The sequence below is a fragment of the Somniosus microcephalus genome, chromosome 30, assembly GCF_052327205.1.
Source record: "Somniosus microcephalus isolate GS21.2 chromosome 30, FLI_Smic_1.0, whole genome shotgun sequence".
Taxonomy (NCBI): Eukaryota; Metazoa; Chordata; class Chondrichthyes; order Squaliformes; family Somniosidae; genus Somniosus; species Somniosus microcephalus.
In genome coordinates this window covers 22420852-22447497 of record NC_141016.1, presented here as the reverse complement: position 1 = coordinate 22447497, position 26646 = coordinate 22420852, and the positions used below count along the sequence as shown (strand labels likewise).

At 43.6% G+C, this 26646-nt stretch overlaps 1 protein-coding gene and 1 pseudogene across 1 annotated transcript; both read right to left on the bottom strand.

The window, feature by feature from the left end:
• Positions 1–1230: 1230 nt before the first annotated feature.
• LOC147098013 (large ribosomal subunit protein eL27 pseudogene) lies at positions 1231–1651 on the bottom strand (annotated as a pseudogene).
• Positions 1652–5932: 4281 nt separating this feature from the next.
• Positions 5933–26241, bottom strand: LOC147098012 (MOB kinase activator 1A). The gene is made up of 6 exons (XM_085971207.1): positions 26034–26241; positions 19583–19749; positions 17960–18053; positions 14902–15035; positions 13807–13970; positions 5933–11464 (listed from the first exon to the last, which is right to left on the bottom strand). The coding sequence occupies exons 1-6, from the start codon at positions 26045–26047 to the stop codon at positions 11387–11389; spliced, it is 651 nt and encodes a 216-aa protein (XP_085827333.1). The 5' UTR covers positions 26048–26241; the 3' UTR covers positions 5933–11386.
• Between the last annotated feature and the right edge of the window lie 405 nt (positions 26242–26646).

The window sequence follows — 26646 nt, the reverse complement described above, 5'->3', positions numbered from 1 at the left end:
TTGCCATATCACAATTTAAGCAGTGTGACTCCTACAAAGAATCTTATTTTTCATAGCAATCAGCTTCAGAGAACACATAGTACGATAGCAAAATACTGCAGATGCTGGAAATCCGAAATAACAACAGAAAATGCTGGAAAAACTCAGCTTGGGTGACCGCTTTGCGGAACACCTCCGTTCAGTCCGTAAGGGTGACCCCGAGCTTCCGGTCGTCTGTCATTTTAATTCACCGCCCCATTCCCACTCGGACCTCATTGTACTCGACCTCTTGCATTGTTCCACGGAAGCTCAACGTAAACTCGAGGAACAGCACCTCATCTTCCGATTAGGCACTTTACAGCCTTCCGGACTCAATATCGAGTTCAACAATTTCAGATCATAACCTTGGCCCCTATTACATTTTTACTTATATTTTTTATCCACACCTTTGTTTTGGCCCTTCCCCCACCCCTTTCTTTTTTTTTCTCTCCCACATGGCAGCTGTCGCCCATTCTGCCAGCGCATTTCACACCTAATCTAGAGCCGTCTTTTGTCTCCACTAGTCCTATCACCATCTCGTCTCGCTTTGAATACCTCTTCACTTCTGTTTTGTTCTCTCCCAGCCTGGCCTCTTAATCTATTTCATTTCCTGTGCATCTTTAGTCTTGACAAAGGGTTTTCACCCGAAACGTCGACTCTGTTTTCTCTCCACGGATGTTGACTGGCCTGCTAAATTTTTCCAGCATTTTCTGTTGTTATTTCAGAGAACACATGGTCTACTGGTGTTAGCGGAAAGGTTTAAGCCATTTCTTTATGAATTCCCCACCATATCCTGAGCAGCAAATAGCCAGCACAACTCCTAGGAGAAACTCCCAATTCAACTGCAGTACACCTACGACACAATACCCCAAAAGCCCTGGCTCTCTGCTGCAGGCTAGTTAGTTTTCCTGTGAGGGTGATGTTCTATTTTGACAGCATGGAGCCTTACAACCCCAACCACTGGAGATGGTCACATATCTATCAAATCTTTGTGTAAATTGAGCAGCCACATACATCCATACATTAGCTGCCCCATAGACTTCTTAAGTGGACGCTTGCATAATAAAATTAACCTCCTTCGATGGTCGGAGAAGAACGTGTCCCAAAGTGATGGTTCCCGAGACGGTCACACAATACTGAAGGAGGTCCCCATTTTTTCCCCCATTTTAAATGAATATTTATTTATATTGATACACAATTTAGAATCGGAGCTTAGAATCGGAAGAACCATTTATTCTTTCCTGACTTGTACCTTTCCTCAAACTTTACTCTGGCTTCCTGCTTCAAAGCAGGATCCCTAAAAACATCCTTGTTCACAATGGTCTTATCCAGGGGAATGTCAACCGAGTACCTGGTTGGCATCAGGTGGTTGGATTTGTACACTTTCACAAAAGGACTTGATCTTGGACCTCTTGGCCACCTTTTTGCCCATTTTAGCAGTCACTTTACAAGGGTGACGATCAATACCAGCAACAAGGGCATGACTGTAAGGCCCATCAGAGGACCTATCGTCGATGTTCTTTACCATGACACCTTTACGTCCAGCATAGCGGCCGGCCAGCACCAGAACCGCCTTCCCAGGTTTCATAAACTTTCCCATTTCGGCTAGTGCTGCTCAATGGCCGCCACCCGCAGTAAAAGGTCCCGATTACCACAATTGCATCATAGGGATATTTAGGTGTAGTTCTGAATGCCTGTGCTTAGACAAGAGAGAGGGTACCTACTACAAACCAGCACCAGGAGTGTAACAGTTTGAGAAAGTGGCTGGATCTTGCACAAAGGATCCTGCGTTTTGACCACTTTTGGTCAACCCTCCAGAATGCAGTCCTAAGAGCTGGCTACCAGCATACGTTTAGTGCGAAGCAGCAGTAAGTCCCCACAAACAACGGTTAGCTGTTCTTTACAGGACTAGTCCTTGCACCCAAGACAAATGGCATCACGTTGACATGACAACCACTTCATGCAACACGTGTAAGCTCCGCCGATTGTGAATGGAGCGTTGTATGAATCACGAGCAAAATGCTGTGGTTTCTGAAAACTGAAATAAAAGCTGAAAATACTCAGCAGGCCAGGCAGCATCTGTGGAGAGGGAGCGACAGAGTTAATGTTTCAGGTCGATCAACTTTCATCAGAACTTGAACAGAGGCCCAACCAGGCCACATCCACCACCACCTTCCTCCTCCGCCTGGCTAAATTTGTTCTTACATTGAACAACTTCTCCTTTGACTCCACTCACTTCCCCCACATAAAAAAGTGTCGCTATAGGAACCTGTACGAGTCCTAGCTATATGCCTGCCTTTTTATGGGCTATGTGGAACACTCTTTGTTCCAATCCTACTCAGGTTCCTTCCCTCACCTTTTTCCCCAGTACATTGATGACCGTGTTGAAGCTGCTTCCTTGCCCCGAGCTGGAAAAATCATCAACTTTGCTTCTAAATTTCCATCCCTCCCTTCGTCGACTTCTCTATCTCTATTTCTGGAGGTGGACCGTCAACCAATGTCTTCTATGCAAGGCAAAATACTGCAGATGCTAGAAATCTGAAATATAAACAGAAAAAGGCTAGAAATAGCCTGACATACCGAGTATTTCCAGCATTTCCTGTTTACATTTTTAATATCGTTTCAGCCCACCAACTCCCACAGCTACCTTGATTCCACTTCCTTCCACCTCACTTCCTGTAAAGTACTCTATTCCATTCTCTAAGTTTCTCTGTCAGATCTGTTCCGACAATGCAACCTTCCATAAGAACATAAGAAATAGGAGCAGGAATAGGCCACTTGGCTCCTTGAGCCTGCTCCGCCATTCAATAAGATCATGACTGATCTTGGGCTCAAAGCCACTTCCCTGCCCGCTCCCCATAACCCTTCACTCCCTTATCTTGCAAAAATCTGTCTGTCTCCAACTTAAATGTATTCAATGACCCAGCCTCCACGGCTCTCTGGGGCAGAGAATTCCACAGGTTTACGACCCTCTGAGAGAAGAAGTTCCTCCTCATCTCAGTTCTAAAAGGGCGACCCTTAATGTGAAATTATGCCAGAGTTCTAGAGTTCCCCACGAGGGGAAACATCTTCTCTGCATCTACCTTGTTGAGCCCCCTCAGTATTTTATATGATTCGATAAGATCACCTCTCATTCTTCTAAACTCCAATGAGTATAGGCCCAGCCTGCTCAACCTTTCCTCATAAGTCAACCGCCTCATCTCAGATAGGTCTTCCTTTTTCCTCAACCAAGGATTCCCCTCCACTGTGATTGGAATGTCAGTCACATTTCCCACACTTCTGCCCTCAAAAGTATTCCAACACTTTTTGTTTTTATTGTATTAATCAGTTATTTCAACTTTTGCAACATGTCAGTGCAGATATAATGACTGTGGTTTCCCCCCCACCACCCCCCAATCTAGCGATTCCTATGTTCCAAATTTCAATAAACATCATTCTGTTGAAATGTTTATTTAGGGGGGAAAATTCCGTTGTTTGCGCCTTAAGAGGGCGCTATTGGGGCGCAAAGCAACTAGCGCCCGGGCACGGCGATGTTTGCGCCGCTCGTGAAATTAACTAGACATTTTGCGGTGGTGCTAAACACTACCGCCACGATCTCCTGCGCCGGCAGATTGTGACGTCAGTCTGGCGCAACGCCCCAGACCGGAAATTGAGTGGCGCCCCCTGCCTTACCGCCTGCCGCTAGCAACGACAGGTTGAGGGGAGCGTTTTGCAGTCAGAAAGGGACTGGGGGAGCGCTATTTAAAGGCGACCGCTTCCTGCCTTTTTTTGTCGGTGACATTTTTGCACCACGCATTCTGAGAGAGAGAGAGAGAGAGACTTCTGGAGAGAGTCAACGCTTTGTGAAGGAGTTTTGGGTACTGAGCAGCACTTTGCAGGTTTATTTTGATTTGCCCTTCCTTGTTTCGCCAGCGCTCTGAGGTAGCGCCTCGCTCCTCGGCCTTTGTGCCTTAAGACAGGTGTGAAGCGCCTGATTTAGCGCTCCAATCACCTCCAGGGGCGATAAAAGCCAAGTTTGCTGCTGGAGGCGATAATTAGCGGCAGGCGCTAAACTTTGCGCACGGGCCGATAATGGCGCCCCAAACGGGGCGATACTGAATTTTTCCCTAGTGTTTAAAAAAACCCCCAACAAAGGCTACTACTTAACCATCTAGGGTATTTCTTGAGCGGTCTATAATCTTCAGAAAGCCGATCTAGTTGCTGAATGTCTTGCTTTAATTTGAAAGCAGTTTTCCCAAAACGGCTGAATTTTGAAGGAAAGAATCTTTAATTATCATCACCAGTTAGAGCCTGTTTCAAGAATCCAACCCAACAGCTGGCTTTTTTTCCCCCCCAAGAGTTAAAAGAAGAACATGTGCACAGATTTTTTGCCACATATGGAATAGCATCACGACCTTGGTTTTGCAGATTGGTTAATTAGAATGATTCACACCAAATTTAGGGGTGAAATTCTTCCCCCCCCCCTCCCCCATCTCACTTAAGAAATCAGCAAAACCATGAGTGAGCCAAACTGCACATTGCATCCCGTTCCGCTGAAGCCCAGATTCCCACCCAGTTGTGCCAGCTCAAAAGGACCCTTTTAAGTTGTCAAAAGTCCAGCAGGATTGTCAAAATCTTAGCTTTAAAAAAATGGCAAAGGATAAAAAAATATATGCACGGTGAGTCAACTTTGACAAAATGATCAAAAAGTTGTCAAATTTGATTTCTAAAGCATCCAAATACCATTTAATAAAAATGGACTTAGTCAGTCACTACATCAATGTCACTGATGTTACTTATATGGCCAAAACAAAAATTGTTAAAACAGCAAGTCCTTAGACTCGTAGCATTGCACGGGAGATCTTCAAGTTAATTGAGAGTTTGATTCTCTTACCATGGCAGCGAGAGGCCAGAGATTGTCCCAAATTTCTGGCAGCAAAAAATTTGAAGAGGAGCAAAGAACCTGCAGCTGCAGGGAAAACTACAACTAGTACACCAATTTAGGTCCTAGGACTGTAGTTGGGGGGCAGGAGGCCATGACAGCAACACTGGGATCAGGGTCCCCAAACTGAAGCCTGTAGGCCAGATGTAGCTACCAAGTCTTGGAAAATCCACTCCATAGGCAACAGTAATACAATAGCAAAATACTGCAGATGTCAAAACATTATTCCAATGAAGCTCAGTGTAAGCACGAGGAACAGCACCTCATCTTTCGATTAGGCACTTTACAGCCTTCCGGGCTCAACATCGAATTCAGACAATAACCCCTGCCCCCATTTTTCATGCTGCATTATTTTGCCATTCCCATTTGCAACATTTGATCGTTCCTGCCTCTTACATAAGCACAGTATGTTCTTTCAATTCCTTCCTCCCCTCCTAAACGGCACCACCCACCCCCCCACCCAGTCTCTGCACCTGCTTACTATCTGTTACATCTCCAGCTTTTACCAGTTCTGACGAAGGGTCCCAGACCTGAAACGTTAACTCTTTCTCTCTTCACGGCTGCTGCCTGGCCTGCTGAGTATTTCCAACATTTTCTGTTGTTATTCCACAGGCAACAGTGTCTTCCTTTGGAGTTACTTATTGGAATTGTGTGTGCTGGAAACTTTAATTTGTTCTTAAAACAAAATCACCAAAATCTGTTACTAACAGTAACAGGAGGTATGGAAAGTAACAGAAGCAATGATTTAATATTCATATTGCACCTGCTGCCACCACTTTCACTCATTGCACTTTGGTTGTGCCCATGTGGGTCAATGTCAATGTTTCCACATGCATGCTCAGCACATGGCTTCCCCACAAGGCATCATGCTTGACTGCAGTGCTACAGCCAGCATGAGCAATTTAACATTGGAGGGAGGGGGAAAAAAGGAAACGCATTTTAACCATTTTCTACTTTTAAAATAATCATCATTTGAATAAAAGACAAGACAGGTGGCTTAAATCATTTTTATTTGCACAAATTTTAAAATGTAAATTCAATTGTAATTTATGTATCATATATGCACATAGAAAATAAAAAAAAAAGTAGGATTTCTAGAGGTAAGCAAGAACAAAAAAAGATTGCTGAAACAGGTCAAAATACTGCCAGCTACAATGTTGGCTTTTGACGGAGTTGGAAGAGTCTAGAATCTTGAGCTTTGCCAGGTTCCGAAAGGATTGTTCAAAAATTTTAGGCCCAGCGCACTTTCAAAAAATAGTTTGTCTCATGTGAAAATGCTTGGCTAACCCTTGTATTGATCTAGTAGTTCTACTTAGTGGCCACGGCTATTACTACATCTTGTTTCAGTTCAAACGTTGCACTAGTTTCATGTGCGAATTTTATTTTAACTCCACCCTCGCAAGTCTACCCTAGTCCGATCCCTTCCAAATGAAAATTTGAACTTCAACTAAATTTAGGCTGCATCATCCGCATGGCTAAATGATCCAGACTTGACCTTCAGCACACTCATTTACATGTACGGATGCACACCATTTATTCGTGTCCATGTTATCAACCAAATTATTTATCCTCAAACGTCTAAAATTCAAAAACACACTTTGCTATAGAGTGTTAGTTGCCAACAACCATTTCTATTTTCCAAAGAGAGCTTCACTGTTGCAATCCGAGGTTCTACACTCCACTACATGCCAAACCATTGAACAAGCATGCGCCAAAAAGCTGGTTAGGATTTATGCTTAGCATTAGATCCGTATAATGGCCCAGAAATTCGGGTCCCAACGCGCGAGTACGTACGGGGTACTCACCCGTAGGCCCAACGAAAGTGCAGTTTTGTGCATGCACTGCGCATGTGCAGGAAACCGGCACTTCCGTTCCCTTGAAAGAAGGGGTTCAGAAGTTGAACGCGTGCGCCGGAGAGGCAGCGCGTGCGCATCGAACTTACATTTTTTTTCCCAGGAGGGTAAGTCTCCAGCAGTTACACTTTTAAAAAGCAGGTGCAAGGCCTGCTTTTAACAAGGTAAGTGGTGAATTAATTAAAATTAAAACATTTTTTCCACAGGTTTATTATTTTTAAATACTTTAAAGAAAGCTTAGGTTTATTTTTAGCCCCGTTAGAAAATGTAATTAATTTTTTCAAAAATTTAAATTATTGTTTAAAATAGTTATGTCATGTAATTTATAGTTTATTTTAAAAATGTGGTGTTTTTTAAAAATTTATTTGGGGCTTATAGTATTTATAGGTTTGACAGCTCTTCCTGTCAAACTTATGAATGAAGCATTCCCTTTGGCTCTCCGTGGCCCACGTGATCCCAGGGGACGCTTCGAACTAACTGCGCCCCTGGGATACGCAAGCACTGCGCGCCAGCAGTTGGAGGAGGCCCAGGATCGGAATCCCACACGGGCCCACAGCTCAACGGCCGGCGCGCTAGGTAAGTGCAGGTCGGAGGCTTGCACCCGCGGGAAGCCCCCGACCCGAATTTCTGGGCCATTACTCCCACCATTTCCTACAAGAATCATCAAAAGTATAATGTAATTAAATGGGTTTTGAGATTACTGTACTCCAGTCAGTTTCTGGCTCAATTTAGGCTCACAGGACTTCAGGGATTAAGCAACGTTAACTCTGGTTTCTTGCTTCAAGAATAGAATTCTGCCATGTACAAGGCGGCAAACTAAATTCAGGCATGTCAACATGAACTAGCATTGTTTGCTAGTTATTTTCTGACATGTAAAACAAAGTGTATCTGGTCACCCATGCGAGAAACAAAAGACCCAATCGATTAATACACAATTAGAAAAGGAAAAAAGTTATGAATGGCACCACTGAAAGTTTGCCATTTCTGGAATACAAGCATTCATGAGCATTTCATCTGCTGATTCACAGTAGTTAATACATTGACAATGAGTATACTGTATTGAATTTATTGGTTCTTTCGTCTGCAACAGTTTATGTACTGCAAGTGCAACTCTGGTCAATCAGATGCGCATCATTTCTTTACCATCATCATCCTCTCCCCAACAGACATCCACAAGCCTTAGAAATTACACTACGCAAATCCCAAAGTGGCATTTGTCAAATCCTTTAACATGTCTGTTTAAAAAAAGCAATATTTGCAATATGATTTAAAACCTTAAAAATTAAAAACATGAAAAAAATGCATTATCCCCTGGTTTGGAAGACAAACGAACTTCAGATCTTAAGAATTAAGAGTATTCACTAAAAGGAGTATTCAGTTAGGAATTCCTTCAAAACTAGTTTTCGTTTATAGGTCAGAAACCCAATTTTCTTGGATTGATTGAAAAGTGAAGAATCAGACTTGGCCTTGAACCATTCGAAGTCTACTGCTCCCAGTCTTAGACAAATCCATTTCCAACTTTTCCAAACCAGAAATTGGAAATCTCAGCTGTAAAATTCAGTCAACTCAGTGTATCCATCCTGCAGATTCTTTTTGACAGCAAGGACGAGAGGGTCCGTTAATCAGCCATGATCTCACTGAATGGCGGAGCAGGCTCGAGGGGCCGAATGGCCTACTCCTGCTCCTATCTTCTATGTTTAAGGAAGAGACATGCACGCAGTAGGGGCAGAGAAGCATTTTCATTGTAAAGCACCGCCTCAGCAAAAATTTAAAATGGAAACTCCGAATATCAACCAGAGTTTAATTCCCCTCCTCCTCCAGGAGATTCAGATACACAAGATCTGCTCTGCTGACAACAGCTCCCAAAGCTCATCAGAAGCGGGATGCTTTAGAAACGGGGAGTGAGATCAGTTTTCAAAGTCAGCGCTTCAATTTTCTCTCCTACTTCAGGGGCTTACGCCCAGGGAATCAGCTCCACAAGTGCCAGCAGCCCTCAAGCAATCATTCTTCATTTGTGAAAGATATCAATATTGGCAAGTTATTCCGCTGGTGAAAGCATCATTGCAGAGTTCAATCAGTGGAGAAGATCAAGGGCTGAAATCCTGGGCCATTTTTGCCACGGTTTTGCCCACAGCAAGATTGTAGTGCACCTCCCCCCCCCCCCCCTTTCTTTCAGTTACTTCAGTTGAGATCAGTGCTGGGATTTAATCTTGCGTTGCCTAGTAGAGGAAACTCTTTTTTATCCGGCACCGACGGGACTGGCGTGGTGCCGGTTTATCAAAAAGTCTGGATTACAGAGAGGTATAGTTAAAGGTACGGGAGCCCCGTACATGGCCACAGATCCAGGCGTCCCTGTTGCTTAGCAACAGGTGCAGGAACCCCGGTTACACAGCCACAGATCCAGGAACGGCCACTAATATGAAGCAAAACTTACCTGAACCTACTCCTGAATTTTGCCGGTTAACAGAGGTTTCCGGTTATTTAGGTGCCGGTAAATCGAGAGTTTCCTGTACCACACAATTTGAATTTACCATCTGGGGAACTTGATTACCATCCTTATTCCCAATAGGAGGAAAAAGGAAGGACTTAAGACACTACAGCTTTCATTGATGCTTCTAGACTTGGACACGTTCGGATTGAAAGGCTATTTTTATTTTGAAATTTGGGAAGAACATGCTAACAGCAAAAACACTCCACTTAACTTCTACTTTAAACTTTAACGTTTAAATTCAGCCCTACACTTCCCCCCCCCCCCCCTCTTTATTGCGCTCAACATTGCACCAAAAACAAAACAAAAAAATCACACTAACAGCAACATCTGAACAGAAGACTACTTGAAGAGGAGGCTACTTGACTGAAATACTGGTCAATTCCTCTGCAGCATTGTACAGGAAAACTACCTGGAGTTTGCACTGCAGCAGAAGAAAGTTTGAAAATTCCTAACTCTGGCAGGTGGTTGCTTTCAGTAGTCGCCATCAATGCTTGGACAATGATATTCAGAATAAAAATGCCATTTACTTTAAGCAAATTATTGCTAGATTTTTTTTTTTTTTTTTTTAAGTCCTTTTGCCCCAAGACTACTTGCTACAAGGCAAATCACAGGTACAAAGTTACATCCTGCTGCAAAGTTGCCGTATTCACCTCAGTGTGTAAAAACTTTAAAAACCATTTTCAATATTAAAGCGTGACTGACCAAGTTTTGAAAAAGTAGTCTAGTTAAGGCAACTGGGCACAGTCCCCCCAAAGTGCATCTAAAAACATTGGAAATAAAGGCAACACAGTTTTCACAATATGCAATCGTACATGCTCTGTGTTAGAATCCAAAACTGCAGTTACAAGAGAGCCGAGCCAAGGGGCGATTGGGAAACCCCCGAAGGATGTGCCATTGTAAACCAAAGCAATAAAAGCTTTCACTGAAAAGGGTGAATTCATACAATCATCAGCTGGTTGCAGACAGTATATTAACAGTTCAGTACATGTAATCCATGGGGAATATATTTTTTTGGGGGGGGAGAAATCAACAAGTGGTACTTTTTCCTTCTGCAATGTGGTATCACATTAAGTTGTGACACTGTTCAAGCAAGAAATTCTAACACTTGCCTTCAATTCAAAACCTATTACACGCAAGAAGAGATTGATTTGATCCAATTGTGTAAAAATACTAGAGTTGCCTTATTTTAAAAATTGCATGTATAAAGATTGTAAGTACTGTAAACACCTTAAGTAAAAGAGGCTTTTCTATATTAACTGTACTGCAATTACTGTCGTCAATCTAGACCATGGACAAAAATGCCTCACATAGCCAATCAAAAACAGCCATAATGATGTTAAACGGGAGTGAACGCACACACGGACACAAAAAGTATAAAATTGTTCCACTGTCTTTTAAATCCAAAAAAGTACATTTAGAGACGGTGTACAATTAACTAGTCTACAATTAACTAGTCTAACTCGCAGCATGAGCAACCCACAGTCATACTGCAAATCAACCCATTTAAAACATACATTCAAACTGCACACGTTCCAGTTTGCTTCTAGCTCAAGGTCAAGAATCATGTTCGTTTTCCGTTTCCCCTCAAATAAAAAGCCCAGAGGTAGGTGGAGCATGCAGAAACTAGGAGTTCAGACTACAAATCCAGCAGTCTAGAATCCAAATGGATCAAATGAGTGCAGCAATAGTTCTCTTCTCCCTAAGTATCTTTAGCCCGCTTCGCTAATTCGATTTTTAAGTGTGCTAGTTACAGCTGGGGCGGAGAATCAATACTACAATATCCTTTATTGTACAGGTAGAATATTTGGGCACCTTTTGAACCTTTCAATGTGGTTGAATAGCAGTGTCTTCAAAACACTGACATATGGCTGGAACCAACAGCTTACGGACGTGCTTTTCGGAAAGTTATTCACACAAATATCAAAAGTACTACTTAACACATGACAGAGACAAATGGATTTTTCCACAGAGCATGCTCACAATGATCACACATCATACTGTGTGTGTGTGCAGGAAACAGGGATCTTGAAGGTAGAAAAAGAGAAGCACTAACATCACGCTGATGTGGAAAAAAAAGGGAAGTTTCAATCCCTTTAAGAACACTCATCTGTCTTTTGATCCAAGTTTTTCAATTAGATCTTGGAGCGGAGCAAGTTCTTTCCTGTCAATCAGATTAAATTCCTGAAACAAAAAAAGGTAGATAAAAAATTAAAGTCAAGAAACGAATGAATCTCCTGTACTTGTGCTAACTGCAAGTTAATTGCAAGAAAAGGGAAAGCATGGGGGGTGGATTGCAGTGAAGAAATCAAACTGGAAGGTTGCTAATGTGATCTGGGCGTCGCCGGCAATGCCAGCATTTATTGCCCATCCCTAGTTGCCCTTGAGAAGGGCTTCTTGAAGCCTCAAAGCATGTGGCCTCTACCAGTGTTGAGCAATATTACCCGCTCATCGAGGCGCTGTTACTATGAAGGACCTTATTTTGTCAACTAAATGCTTCACTCCCCATTAAAATAAAAACAACTTCCCATGGTGCTGCTCTACTAGGTCAGGCGGTGCAGTTTTTGAGACGCAGGAACACGACACCATCTAAAACACCTATTTTTCTGTTGTTAGAAGTGTTGCTGTGAGCCTTAAGACTATCAAGTTGAATTGATAAATGGTCAATTAAGATCCTGCAAACATTGTGACTCTGGCCAGAGTCTCCTTGGTCACTTCTTCCTGTACGTTGCAACTGAGTGCCTTGCTCTCTTTACAGGAAACTTTCTGGTATCCGGCACCGACGGGACCGAGCTGGTGCCGTTAGATCAAAACTGCCGTAGAAACCAGCGCTAATGTTAAAACATACGGAGCTCAGAGCTCCGTGTGAAGCAACAAACCCTGTTGCTTAGCAACAGCTTCAAAACAGTCGACGCAGCTTGCAAGCATCTAGCTGAAGCTGTTGCTTAGCTACAGAGACGCTTGCAGAGCCAGGACTGGAGAAAAGAAGCAACGAAAAGAAAAAAAAAAAAAATAATCTGAACCGACTCCTGAATTTTGCCGGTAGATAGAGCTTTCCGGACATTTAACCTCCGGATAAACGAAAGTTTCCTGTATATCTTTCTAATAAAAGGTGTGGGACTAATTAATGGTATTTTAGGTGTTCCTGTAACTTAATTCATTATTTATTATAAAAACACGACTTCTAATACAGGATACTTTGGTTTATCCGGAGGTTAACTGTCCGGAATGGTCGAGCCACCGGCAAAAATCAGGAGCCGTTTCGTTAGGTTTTTTTTTCTTTTCGTTGCTTTTTTTTCCCCCACCAGTCAGGCTCTGCAAGGTCTCGCTGAAGCTGTTGCTAAGCTACAGAGACGCTACAGAGATGCTTGCAAGGTACGGCCGACTGTTTAGAAGCTGAGCAACAGGGTTTGTTGCCAGATACAGAGCTCAAAATCTCCGTATGTTTCAACATTAGTGCTGGTTTGTCCGGCAGTTTTGATGGGACGGCAACAGCTCGGTCCCGTCGGTGCCAGGTAGCACAAAGTTTCCTGTAGTAACATTAGCATTGGCTGCAGTGTCCTGTGTGCAAGATGACAGTTAACCAAACTGGTCGGCTCAAGGAGATAGCAGCCTTCCTTTAGTGGCTGGCATGCCAAGGTTTAAGTTTAAGAACATAAGAAATAGGAGCAGGAATAGGCCACTTGGCCCCTCGAGCCTGCTCCGCCATTCAATAAGATCATGGCTGATCTTGGGCTCAAAGCCACTTCCCTGTCCGCTCCCCATAACCCTTCACTCCTTTATCTTGCAAAAATCTGTCTATCTCCACCTTAAATGTATTTAATGACCCAACCTCCACAGCCCTCTGGGGCAGAGAATTCCACAGATTTATGACCCTCAGAAGAAATTCCTCCTCATCTCCATTCTAAAAGGGCGACCCTTTATTCTGAAACTATGCCCCCGAGTTCTAGATTTCCCCATGAGGGGAAACATCCTCTCAGCATCTACCCTGTCGAGCCCCCTCAGAATCTTATATGTTGCAATAAGATCACCTCCCATTCTTCTAAATTCCAATGAGTATAGGCCCAACCTGCTCAACCTTTCTTCATAAGTCAACCCCCTCATCTCTGGAATTAACCGAGTGAATCGTTTCTGAACTGCCTCCAATACAAGTATATCCTTCCTTAAATAAGGAGACCAAAACTGTACGCAGTACTCCAGGTGTGGTCTCACCAATACCTTGTACAGTTGTAGCAGAACTTCTCTACTTCAGTAATTAAATATAAAAGCAAAGAACCCAAACGACTGAAAATACTGGACAATGAAGTTTCGATGTGTACTGATCCTGGATCAGAAATTCAATTTGGGATCCATAAGTAACATTATGCCCCCATGCACATGCTAATAAATCAGATTAAAAGTAGATTAACAAATTGAGCAATTGGTTAACTGTGCCAATCCATGTAGATGATTTTTAAAAATATAAAATGTAAATTCCCGGCCTCACTAAAATGAGACGTGCCTGCGAGTGACGCAGAACGTATTACCTGAACAAAGAAAATGAAGTGCTTGAAAGAAGTATTGAGATGGGCCTCTTCCTGGAGCTGCATCACAGAGTCAAAATGCTGGTGGTAAATGTGAGCATAGACCCTGAACAGCCGCTTCAGGATGGTCTTGGCCACAGACATGAAGTTTTTAGGAAAGGGTACTCCTGCAATGAAGGAAAGTTACGATAAATTGAAGCACTTGAAAAGGTTAAAGACCCAGATTTAAAATGAACTGTGCATTTTTAGATTCAAGACAAAGCTCAATTTTAAAGGAGGCATCAGAAAACTTGAACACAAATCTTAGAAGCTGAAGTCACTGGGCGAAGAGAGAGAGCGAGGGTGGAACAAGGCCATGAAAGAAGTTTATCCTGCAGTTCGAGATCTGGAGTGGACTGTTTGCAACTTCAGACGCTTCCACTGAAATAAAGAGGCTTTCATTGTAGGGAAACATTATTTGTAGGGACAGAGGACTAACCATGAAACCAAGTCCATGGAATGAAGCAGCTGCAGTCCTAACCACGAGTTTACAGCAATTGGACGAGCTATTCCGCATTAAATGGAGGGGGATGGGGGCGAGGGCAGCGAAGAGAAGAGACAGGCCTGGAAACCTGGCAAGCTGTGGCACAAGAACGTTGGAGCAGCACCATAGTGCCACCAGACAAAATGTAAGCTGTCTTCTGTAACTTGAAACATATCCTTTCTTTGCTTATCGCATTTCAACTACAGGAAACTTTCGATTTACCGGCACCTAAATAACCGAAAATCTTGGTTAACCGGCAAAATTCAGGAGTAGGTTCAGGTAACTTTTATTACTTGCCTTCCTCCATGTGTTGCTGTGCAAGGGTGTGGCTGCAGCTGTTGCTAAGCTACAGAGACGCTTGCAACTTGTGGCCATTGTTCTGAACCTGTTGCTAAGCAACAGGGTTTGTTGCTTTATACGGAGCTCTCAGCTCCGTATCTTTTACTATAGCTCTTGGTTATCCGGAATTTTTGATGAACCGGCACCACGTCAGTCCCGTCGGTGCCGGATAAAAAAAAGTTTCCTGTAGAATGCACGGCTTTCTTTTCCAAAGCAGCTGAAACAAAATGGCTCACCTATTTTAGAAGGAAAGAGGGTCTCGTCATCAAGCTGGTCCTGTACCCATGTCATCAGGTAATCAATGTACTTTGGAGCAGAACATTTGATTGGTTTTTTAATGTTTGTGCCGTCAGCCCAATGGTATTCATATCTGTAAACAAGCATCCTTAGTAGTAATACAGATGGCAAGAAATCAAACATTACTGTCTCTACAAATACAATCTCGATTCAATCAACATATATTTTACAGCAAAAGAACATTAAGACTAGCTAACAGTCTTCTCTTAGCCAAATCATTCAACAATTTTATTTGATGAACAATCAGAAAGGTGGAGGGGAAAAAAAATAGAACAAGGGAACCGAATGAGCAAGTGGAAATCTGATTGAGTGCTTCAAAATATTCAACTCACTTCTCAATGACTCTCTGCTTACCTCAGCTATCCCTGCCAACTCCGTTCTGTAATGAGGTCACACTTTTCTCTCAAAAATGGAAGTGATGGGGGCGGGGGAAGCTCAATTTGAATTGGTTTTTTGAAACGGGTGCTGCAAGATTCCAAAAGCTCATTTCCAAACTTTACCATTTAACACTAAACCGAGCTAACTAATACCATGGAGTCCCGGTTTTGATTTTTGAACTGAACTAAATTTCACTGACTTTATTTCTTCCTGATTTTAAGCTCCCCCCTCTACATCCAACAATTCTGTCTGTGGAAGCGTACCCTAGTGCAAGTTACAGCCTCCAGGAGCAGGTGCCAAGGGAAGAATATGGAGGGGGGGGGGGGGGTGGATGTGACTTAAATACAGGGATCACAACTGCCATATCCAATTTTATGGAATCGAATTGCTTACAGGGTGGGGCAAGGGGAAGAGGGAGAAAGCAAACCAAGATAGAAGAAAGTGTACAGTTAGTGCAATCATAATTAAATGCCCCAAAATGCTTTTAAGCTTCTTTGTAATTATGGCATTGCATTTACCAAATCAAACAGTCCATCTGTACAACTCCCAACTCTTTCAATGGGGTCCAATCAGAATGTAAGCCATAAGCCAAACATATGGCAAGATCTAACGCATCGACGTAAAAAAAAAACACTGCCCATCAACATCAGATCACAGGAACGTCTGTTGCTTTTCAGTATAGAACATGGTTTGTGGGCAGGTTCTGCATAACGTCTCATACTCTACAGATAGTATGTCACATAACTTATTAGAAGTAGAAATGATTCAGTTTTCTGGAAGTGTAAGCAAACTTAAAAGTCGCATCTCAGCCAGTGTACAATATAAACTCTTGTCCCAATTTGAATTAACAGGCTAGGGAGCTAAAAATAAATATAAACCAATTTGAAAGATTAATGCGACCGAAATCTTTAGGTCCACACTGTCCAGAGAGGAGCCCATAAAAATTTGATTGGAAGGGTTGAAAATCCAGCTATTTGTGTTCAAGGCCCTTGACTCGAGGCCTCCTTCATAACAGGGATTTTGAAGATTAACCAGTGCGGTTAGGATTTACTTATGTAGAAAGCAGGCTTTAGTCTATTTTTTGACCAACTTCAGATGGTGAAAACCAGCATAAAGCTCCCCACACAGTGACTCAGACAACAGTTAAAATAAAATTTCTCATCTTGATAAAGTTCCCCCCCTCCCTCCCATTAACTCAATGGAAACAGAACATGTTACTGACTCATTTTTAACATCCATGATTTAGTTACATTGTCCTTTTTCCAAATTCCCATCACCAGCCTAGAGTTATCTCCTTTCACCTTCCCCCAGGATTAAAGTTAGAGCCAAATTTAACTTCAACTAACACAATTAAATCGGTTACTAATGCTTCAAATGTAAGGTTTCTGAAGATGTAAAGTTTACTTCAATCATTTTTAAAATCATACGCTAAATTTCCATACAATCCTCCACATTATAGGAAGAGAGTTCAGTTCTTGTACACCTGCCAGGATGTCGCAGTTAGTTACCCTCTTTCAAGATTCAGAATTACTGCTAGAAGCAGATTGCAATTGGGCTGTTCTCCTCCTCCTCCTCCTCCTCCGCTAGAGATCACAGCAGCGCAAACAACCAACCATCCCTATTCTAGAGGAAATGTTCAGAGCCCAAAATGTGTTCAGATAGGAATGTTGAAGGGACTGTACCTATTAAACAAAATTCCTGTAGACCTTTTACTTAAAGGGGAAGTAAAGTCTGAGGAATTGGTGAGAGAGAGAAAAGAGAAGCAGTGCAATTTGTTCAAAGCACTCCCTATTTAAAATTGAAGAAATATGCATCTCAGTTCATAAAAACTGGTTTATTAAATGAAGACACTTGCATGGGGACCCGCAAGTGTCAATCCCTCTCTGCTATTAAGTGACCACTCGGGTACAAAATAGCAGGGCGGGCTCATGACTTCAAACTAGCTTGGCAGTCACGTACGAGCACGTCTCCACCAGTACAGGCTGGTAATGCAGCCTCTTGAAACAGTAGCAGAGAGCCCTACAGTTAGGGAGCCACTGAGCAACTCAGGGTAGTCTGAACTGATGCGACATACGCAACAGCTGTGTGATTAACTGGGACCATGTTGTGATGTTACTGGGGTTGCCCAGCAGACAGAGGCCATCCAGTTTGATCAGAAGATTTAGACCTTTGCAGAAACATTATAGTAAAATTCTCTGGGGCAGGGTGGGAAAGGAGAAAGGAGGAAGCGTGAAATAAAAAGCACTCCCTAGTCCCAAGTACAGGTACTGTATTAGGATTTCAATCTTGATGTGCATTTAATCCAATTCATTTCAGGCACAAGATCAAAGTTTGCTTAGTAACTGACATATTTATTAACGTACAGTTTCTGGAGTTGTGCACATTTAAGACAAATAGACTAAACTAGCAAACATGCTTATTCCACAACTCCAAATCGTCTTGACACTTCATTCCTTTTTAGCCACTTAATTGAAAGGCAGGGTTGGGCTCGAGGGGCCTTTCATCTCAAGACATCCGGAAGTATTTTACAGCCAAACTGATACTTCTGGCATGTAGCCACCGTCAACCTTCCCATTTCGGTGAAGTCTTAGCCTATAACGTACAGGAGACCTTTCCTACCTTGGTCCTGCTGACATAACAGGACAGCTTTGCTCCGTACAAAACTCGGTTATTGTTCCATAGAGCATGTTGATTTGGTTGAAGAAGTCCACAGCTGTAAAGAAATAACCGCAATCAAAAGTTCATTTCCACTGCAGTCCGCAGGCCATACTGTAATTATGAGTGATGTGCATTTCAGAAGTCCCGGTCCCAGGGATCAAGGGATATGGGGAGAAGGCAGGGACAGGGTACCGAGTTTGGATGATCAGCCATGATCTCATTGAATGGCGGAGCAGGCTCGAGGGGCCGAATGGCCTACTCCTGCTCCTATCTTCTATGTTCTATGACCCTATTTTAAAACCCATTCACAGAAAATAAGTGAATGTTATAAATACCAGGAATAGCCTCACACATGGCATGTATAGTTTCATTCCAAGAAAATTGACTTGTGTTCCTCCAAAACAATTCAACATGTTTTCCTTTAGCCAGGGGGTGTGTGGGGGGGCGGGGGGCAGGAAGAGGAAAGAGAAAAGTACAGGCAAACAGAAAAAGGTCTTACAAAATTGGGACTCCTTCAGTGGGCTGTGTGATGGGGGGGAGAAATGACCAGCACAAAAGCGAAGAATGAGTTTCAATTTCACAGAAGTTTAAAAAAGGAAATGACAAAAATAGCCTTTGAAAGTCCCACAGTTTCGCAAGTGCAGCTTGTGAGGTTTAAATGCATTTTGACAGCGGGGTTTCATTTTTTTGTTGTTGATAAAGTCAAACTTGAGGGGGAAACCCAAAGCCACCTGCAAAGTTAGGACAGGCTAAACAACTGCTTGTATTTATACAGCACCTTTAATAGAGTAAAATGTCACAAAGCACTTCACAGGAACAAAATTTGACACCGAGCCACAGGGGGATATTGGGGCAGGTGAGCAAAAGCTTGGTAAAACAGGCAGGTTTTGAGGTGCATCTTAAAAGGAGGAGAGGTTTAGCGAGGGATTTCCAGAGCTTAGGGCCCAGGCAGCTGAAGGCACAGCCACCAATGGTGGAGCGTTGAAAAGGAAGAGAGATAGGATAGATAAACTCCAATACGATAGCAAAATACTGCAGATGCTGGAAATCTGAAACAGAAAACGCTGGAAATACTCAGCAGGCCAGGCAGCATCCGTGGAGAGAGAAACAGTTAACGTTTCAGGTCCGGGACTCCTCTTCAGTTCTGAAAAAGGGTCTCAGACCTGAAACTTTGACTCGGTTTCTCTCTCCACGGATGCCTGGCCTGCCGAGTACAGGAAACTTTCGTTTAACCGGAGGTTAAAAGTCCGGAAAGCTCTATCTACCGGCAAAATTCAGGAGCCGTTTCCTGTAAGTTTTTTTACTTCTCGTTGCTTTTTCCCCCCCCCCCCCAGTCAGCCTCTGCAAGGTCTAGCTGAAGCTGTTGCTTAGCTACAGAGATGCTTTTAAGCTGCGGCCGACTGTTTTGAAGCTGTTGCTAAGCAACAGGGTTTGTTGATTCACACGGAGCTGAAAAGCTCCGTATGTTTTAACATTAGCGCTGGTTTATACGGCAGTTTTGATGGGACGGCACCAACTCGGTCCCGTCAGTGCCAGATACCAGAAAGTTTCCTGTAGATAAACTCCCAAGTTCAATAGACTTACTATTGACGGCAATCCATTCATTAAGATCCTCGCCTTCTGGTAACATAACAGCCTGACGAAGATTACCACTGCCCAAGGTTGCTTCAGCATGCTTTAGCAGCTCATACTGGTGTGAGCCCTCAGGAATATTCTTTTTCGGTTTGAAAGTTCTGTTATTTCGACTCCCACTAGAATGCAAGTAAAACATTCATTATTAGTCCTCCTTCAGCAAGCATACAGGTATGAAAAACTTTATGGGGTGGGGGGGAAAGGAATTAAACTTTTACCCTGAAAAGATATGTTCACTGTAAGAGGTTACAAGTTTTTAAAACTGTTTAAGGGATCGTGATAGTATAGTCCAAAAAATGAAAGTTTATAAACTTTAGAACTGAAGGGAGTGAACATTTCTTTAAAATTCCTACTGGTTGAGAGCGCGAGGGTTGTTGGCTGAAAATGAAGAAGTGACACAAACTGAACCAAGATGTATAGCTGTCAACCAAAGTCAACATCCCGCAACAGGGCAGGCAGGCAATATTCCAATACCCACCACAAAAACTGCACAGGCCTCAGTTAAATGTTAGCTCATGTCGGAAGTGTGGCTTGGATGGCTGCATTTATAAAATTTTTTTTTTTTTTTTTTTTATAAAGTGCTTTTCAATCCCAAAGAAAGTGGTTCATCAATTCATGGATCTATTCGGTGTGACCATTCCACTATTGCTGCTCAAGGCAAATGTGCAAACAGGAACCGGCGGCGACTGTTACCATGAGAAACTGCTGCAAATGTGCTTGCGAGACTCACCAGGCTGCCAACTCTTATTGAAGTTGGTACCCTCAGAAGATTATGGTGCAAGGACATGACTCGCGCTTCAGAAGCATGGAGGCATCCTATAAAAATCGGTGATACAGGAGACTTTGGTTTATCCGGAGGTTGTATGTCCGGAAACCTTGATCTACCGGCAGAAATCAGGAGCCGTTTTGTTAGGTTTTTTTTCTTCTCGTGGCTTTGTTTTTTCCAACAGTCAGGCGCTGCAAAGTCTCTCTGAAGTTGTTGCTAAGCTACAGAGACACTAAGGTACGGCCGACTGTTTAGAAGCAGTGTTTGTTGCCAGATACGGAGCTGAAAATCTCCGTATGCTTCAACATTAACGCTGGTTTGTCCGGCAGCTTTGATAGATCGGCAACAGCTCGGTCCCGTCGGTGCCGGATATCACAAAGTTTCCTGTATTACTATGACCACAAGTACACAGCACCGTGACACAGCTCATTCTCCCCATGTGCGCAGCATCCCGATGCCACAAGAGTGTGGGGTCGAGGCAGTAGGTCTAACTCTTATGACAACTAATCTCAGGTTTAAAAAGGAGCATGTTCAAAAAAAGGTAGAGACAGCGCAGATCCAGAATAAAATAGCACTGTGTCAATAGATGCAGTTCAAACGACTGTTAATAAACTCGCTGAAGCAGGCAGTGAAATTCTACTACACAAATAGCAGCAAGTGGATGATGTGACAGAAATTCGAAACAGCCTTCAGTTACTCCCTCAAAGTTATATTAGGCCATAGATTTCAATGGTCTAGCAAGGGTAGCAGTCGCAGAATGGTTTTCGCACATCAGTTGCAAAGAGTAAACAATCCGACACCTCTTTCTTTCTTAGGCAGTCCCTCGGAACCGAGGATGACTTGCTTCCACATTAAAAATGAGTTCGCAGGTGACTGATGCGTCCAATGCGGGACCTGCAGTCTCTGTCACAGGTGGGGCAGACAGTGGTGGATGGGGTGCTTGGGTTGACGTGCGCTCCTTGCGCTTGGCTTCCGCTTGCTCCCAGCGAAGAGACTACAGGAGGATGCACAGCAGAGGTTTCACAATTCAGCACATGGAGCAAAAGCCAGAGAGAGAGCAGAAGCCAGCTCAGACTTCTCTAGCAGGCATACTCAAAAGCAATTCCCTCACCATTCTGCCCTCGCATCCAGGATATGGTGTGCAGAATATGGAGGAGAGCAACAGCAAAAGGTCAATGAAATGTACACTTAACTATCCAATGGCAGCAGAGGTGGGAGTTGGGACTTTACAATGGATCTCGCCACCCCTGGGCTAAGGCGGGGCGAAATATACAGCAGGTTCCGGCCTCTTTCTTACTATTCAGTGATTCCTGTTGACAAATGCACATCCTTGTATGCCGAGCCACAGATCTCCTTCCCCACACCTACCCATAGTCAATACACTACGAACAGCCACCACTGAAGCTCATGTGAAGAATGGTCCCTTCGGGTCATATTTGAAGGGGACTGAAGATTGGGAAGAAAGGCAACATTGCGCAAGACAGTACCAATTGGTTACTGAGTCCAAAGGCATTTGTTCCATACTACTGTATGAAGCAGCCACCGGAAAATACCTGCCCAATCTACAATTGGAAAAACTCATACAAAGGACAGTGGGGCAACTTCACCATACAACCAAGGCTCCCCTCCCCATAGGGTCACGTGTCTGTAGAGCTGCTCACAGAAAGGTGCTCCATGTCCCTGGGATAAAGAGATGGAGGGAGGGAAGAGCGAAGCTAATAGCTATCTGCCTGTTGTTGGAAACTCAAAGGTGTGGACATCGGTACTGGCTAGGAATTAACTGAATAGAAACATAGAAGATAGGAGCAGTAGGCGGCCATTCGGCCCCTCGAGCCTGCTCCGCCATTCAATGAGATCAGGGCTGATCATCCAAATTCAGTACCCTGTCCCTGCCTTCTCCCCATATCCCTTGATCTCTTTAGCCTTAAGAAATATATCTAACTCCTTCTTGAATATATTTAATGAATTGGCCTCAACTGCCTTCTGTGGTAGAGAATTCCACAGGTTCACCACTCTCCAGGTGAAGAAATTCCTCATTTCTGTCCTAAATGGCCTACCCCTTATCTTTAGACTGTGACCCCTGGTTCTGGACTCCCCAGCCATCGGGAACAGCCTTCCTGCATCTAGTCTGTCTAGTCCTGTCAGAATTTTATAAGTTTCAATGAGATCCCCTCTCATTCTTCTAAACTCCAGCGAGTATAAGCCCAACCGACCCAATCTCTCCTCATACGTCATTCCTGCCATCCCAGGTATCAGTCTGGTGAATCTTCACTGCACTCCTTCCATGGCAAGAACATCCTTCCTCAGATAAGGCGACCAAAACTGCACACAATACTCCAGATGTGGACTCACCAAGGCCTTGAATTGCGAGGCCCAGCACTGCAACTGAACAACCTACTATCACTCACTAGCTCAGTTCACAGAAGCACTTCGGTGAGCACTCCGGACAATTGCCCAGTGGGATCCACTGCTTTCAGGGGAGAAAACGAGTAAGAAAGAAGTACAATAAGCGAAACTATTGCCTCCATAAATCAAAAATGAATACAAAAGCTGTGACTGCATTCTCTGCAACTCTACTTCGTTATTTGTCGATTAATGTACTTGTTGAGACAAGCCAAGTTGCTGTAAAGTATAAATTACACACTTTAGCAAGCAAAGGGAGCTGGTTTCAAAATACGAGTGTAAATTAGACATATATAATCTCTGTCCGAGTGTTGATATTCAAGCAGAATGATGCATCCCAAATACAGATCAATACAATCTGTACTAGAGGGAAAGCAAGGCTCGACTCCGCATAGCGGACGTTTCCATCACCAGGAACAATTTGTTTGTAATTGGTCATCTGGGGAGGGAGGAGCCATGCAAGTTGGTTCAGGCAAAGCTGTAATCGCTGGTTGCTCAATCATGACATCTGCTGAAACCAAGTACAGCATCAGCTCCCCACCCTCCCAAAAAAAATACATTGTTCCAGTGTCCCCCAAAAAAGTGTGTTGGTAGTAAGGGAAGGAAAGGGGAAAAGAAAAGGAGAAAATGATATGGCAAGTGGGCAGGCAATGCCCATCAGAGGGCAAACCCTGAAGTATTTGCAGCTGGCACACTCTACTGGCTCTGACTGACCATAAGAGCATGCTGCAAAACAGCAATATAACCTATAGCCTTTAGATGAACATCTTCCCCAATTTTCTTTAAAGCTTGTGTTTCGTGCAGTCATCTATTCAGTCGATTCTCACTGTCAGCAGCTGCTCTGGCACACAATGTGAACTGACAATCGAACAAGTAATGCAGAGTCGGCCCATTGTTGGACAGACCTCCCAAATTATCGTCTCCCCGCCTGCACCAGTCGTTCGCCTTACCCAGCGCGGAGGGGAGCGGGTGGGTCGGAGGGCCTCCTCGTAGGACTGCTCCTGGGCCTGGCCAAAGTGGCCTTTAATAGGTCCAGGCAGCGGGCGGTCATCCGGCCCGATTGCCTGCCTCGCTTCTGCGGCTATGTTCGCGCCCGGGTGGCCCTGGAGATGGAGCACGCGGTGTCCGCCGGCAGGCTCGGGGCCTTCCGAGACCGGTGGGCGCCGCGGGGACTGAAGTGCATCGTCACCCCGGCAAACCGAATTTTAATTCAATTTGTTAAGTTTTATTTAAAGTTTTATTAAGTTACAGTTAATTCACAGCTAATTGGGTCTAACCAAGAGGACCAGTCATCCTCCTCCCTACACAAAACAGATGATTTGAGCTGAAGAAATACCAAACAGCGTTCCCAGTATCACATTTATTAAACAAGATACTGACAAAACCGGCAACAAAAACAGTAAATGCTGGAAACACTCAGCAGGTCAGGCAGCATCGTGGAGAGAGAAACAGAGTTAACGTTTCAGGGCGCTGACTCTTCATGATCCACGATGCTGCCTGACCTGGAGTGTTTCCAGCATTTTCTGTCGTTGTTTCAGATTTTCAGCATCCGCAGTATTTTGCTATTTTATTAGTTAAAACCTGCAACCTGATATTATTGGAGTGTTTCAGATAAATCAGTAATGCTTAACACTCAATTCATAAGATCTCAAATGTGATTACATTACAACCTTGAAAGCCACTTACTACTATTTTACATTTCTAATTAAAAGCAGGCATAGAGCAATCCTACATTCAGTGGCACCAAATGCTTCATATCTGTATTTTTTTTGAAGTTGCACACTCCATTTGCACAGGCAAATATGAAAAGGTGGTGCTAGAAATAGGTAAAAATCATTGAAAAGAATCTAACCAGATTTTGTAAATTTCAGGAAGTAGACACCGAAGAAAGTAACAAGGCGAGAGAAATAAAAACTACACAATGCTTTTCCTTCCAAGTGGAGGCAAAGGGAAAATGAAGGAAAGAGGAAAGTTAATTTAAAGTCTATTTAAATCAACATAAAATACAAATGGGTAATGGCAATTGGCAAAGTAGGTGGTGGGAAAAGGAGGCTCTTGCAAGTACGAGGCCAACGTGCATACAAGAATCAAGGAGCCTACATCCTGCACTCAAACAGGAGGCTTTCTAGTTAGCAACTCCATCTGTTGTCTTCCTCAAAACTGAAATCAGAAGCACAGCTCCAAACCCCACACTGTTAAGTAGGGTGGTGCAATCCCATAATAGTATCAGCTGATCAGATTAGGTTTCTATCTGAATGTATAGTGTTTTTAAAAAATTGTTCAATATGTGATAGCAATGACATGAACATCAAGATTTGCAGAAGTTTCTCCATAAGCAAACAGTTACAACACCACGATAAAATTACAGCCTTTATATTAAAAAAAAATCAATACTGTGTGGCTTTTTAATATTGCAGTATGTGGAGGAGCTGCCAACTAGAAACATAGAAGATAGGAGCAGGAGTAGGCCATTTGGCCCCTCGAGTCTGCTCTGCCATTTAATGAGGTCATGGCTGATCATCCAAATTCAGTACCCTGTCCCTGCCTTCTCCCCATATCCCTTGATCCCTTTAGCCTTAAGAAATATATCCAACTCCTTCTTGAATATATTTAATGACTTGGCCTCAACTGCCTTCTATGGTAGCGAATTCCACTCTCTGGGTGAAGAAATTCCTCCTCATCTCTGTCTCCTGTTAAGACTCCTAGATTCTTGTAGGCACGTTCGCCTAGTATTTACAAGAGCCTCTTTCCCCCCCCCCCCCATCACCTAATATGACAATTACCATCATCCATTTTGTATGTTATGTTGATTTAAAGAAGAAGCTGCAAACTAGAACAAGTCTCTTGTTTGAGTGCAGCATGTAGGCTCTTTGATTCTTGCAAGTACTAGGCTGATGTACATACAAGAGCATCCTTTCCCCACCACCTAATAATCTACTTTGCCATCACCCATACGTCGATTTTAAAGTTAAGACTTTACAGCAACTTGCCTCTCAAAAACAAAAATCAGCAAAGCCACCAACAGATAGGAATTGCTCAAGGCTGCATTAACTGAGCACACATGGGGGGAACCCCCCCCCCAAAAAAAACCCATGAGAGCAAAAGGGGAGGGGGGAGGGTGGTGGGGGAAAGAAAAAGGAGACGGTGGGCCCTGCAGGCCCGGAGTGTAGAAGTGAAACAGGAAGAATGGAGGAGCGCAGCCCGACTGAGTCACATCTGCCCGCAGATACTCACAAAAGGAAGCTCATTTTCCTCCCAACTTATTCCACTCAAACAAGGAGAAAAAGACGGGTTAACGAATAACTCGCAAAGACATTACAGTCCGAGCCACTTTCGGGGGGAGATAAATAAAAGAATTCTTCCCAATCGACAACTATAAACCTTCCCCCACACACAGCCACAAAAAACTTGACCAACTCTCCGCCGAGAGCGATGTCAACGCGTCATTATGCAAATCACGGCTGATTGACAGCCGCGGCAGCCAATCATAACCGCCGGCGTCCCAATTTCAGCCAATCAGAAGACACGGAGGGGGCGGGCCGACTTTTGGCGCAGAGACAGAGAAAAAAAATAACCTGGCTTGAGAATTTTCTTTTTTGTCGCCCTTTTTTGTTTTCAGCGCCAGTAGTTCTCACTGTCTTATTTCGAACCGCGAAGGTGAGGAAAGAAAAATTTTAACCCCGAGGTGATTTTTTTTTTTTGATTGACGTGCGGGAAGAGCGAATCGCCAGCTTAGGCGGCTGCCCTTTCCAACCAATCAGCGTGGCCGTCGTGGGAGGCGGGTTTTATTCTGAAAGTCAATGTTTGTCTGTCTTCGTCATAAAAAAACCGTTGACGCCACAACGGC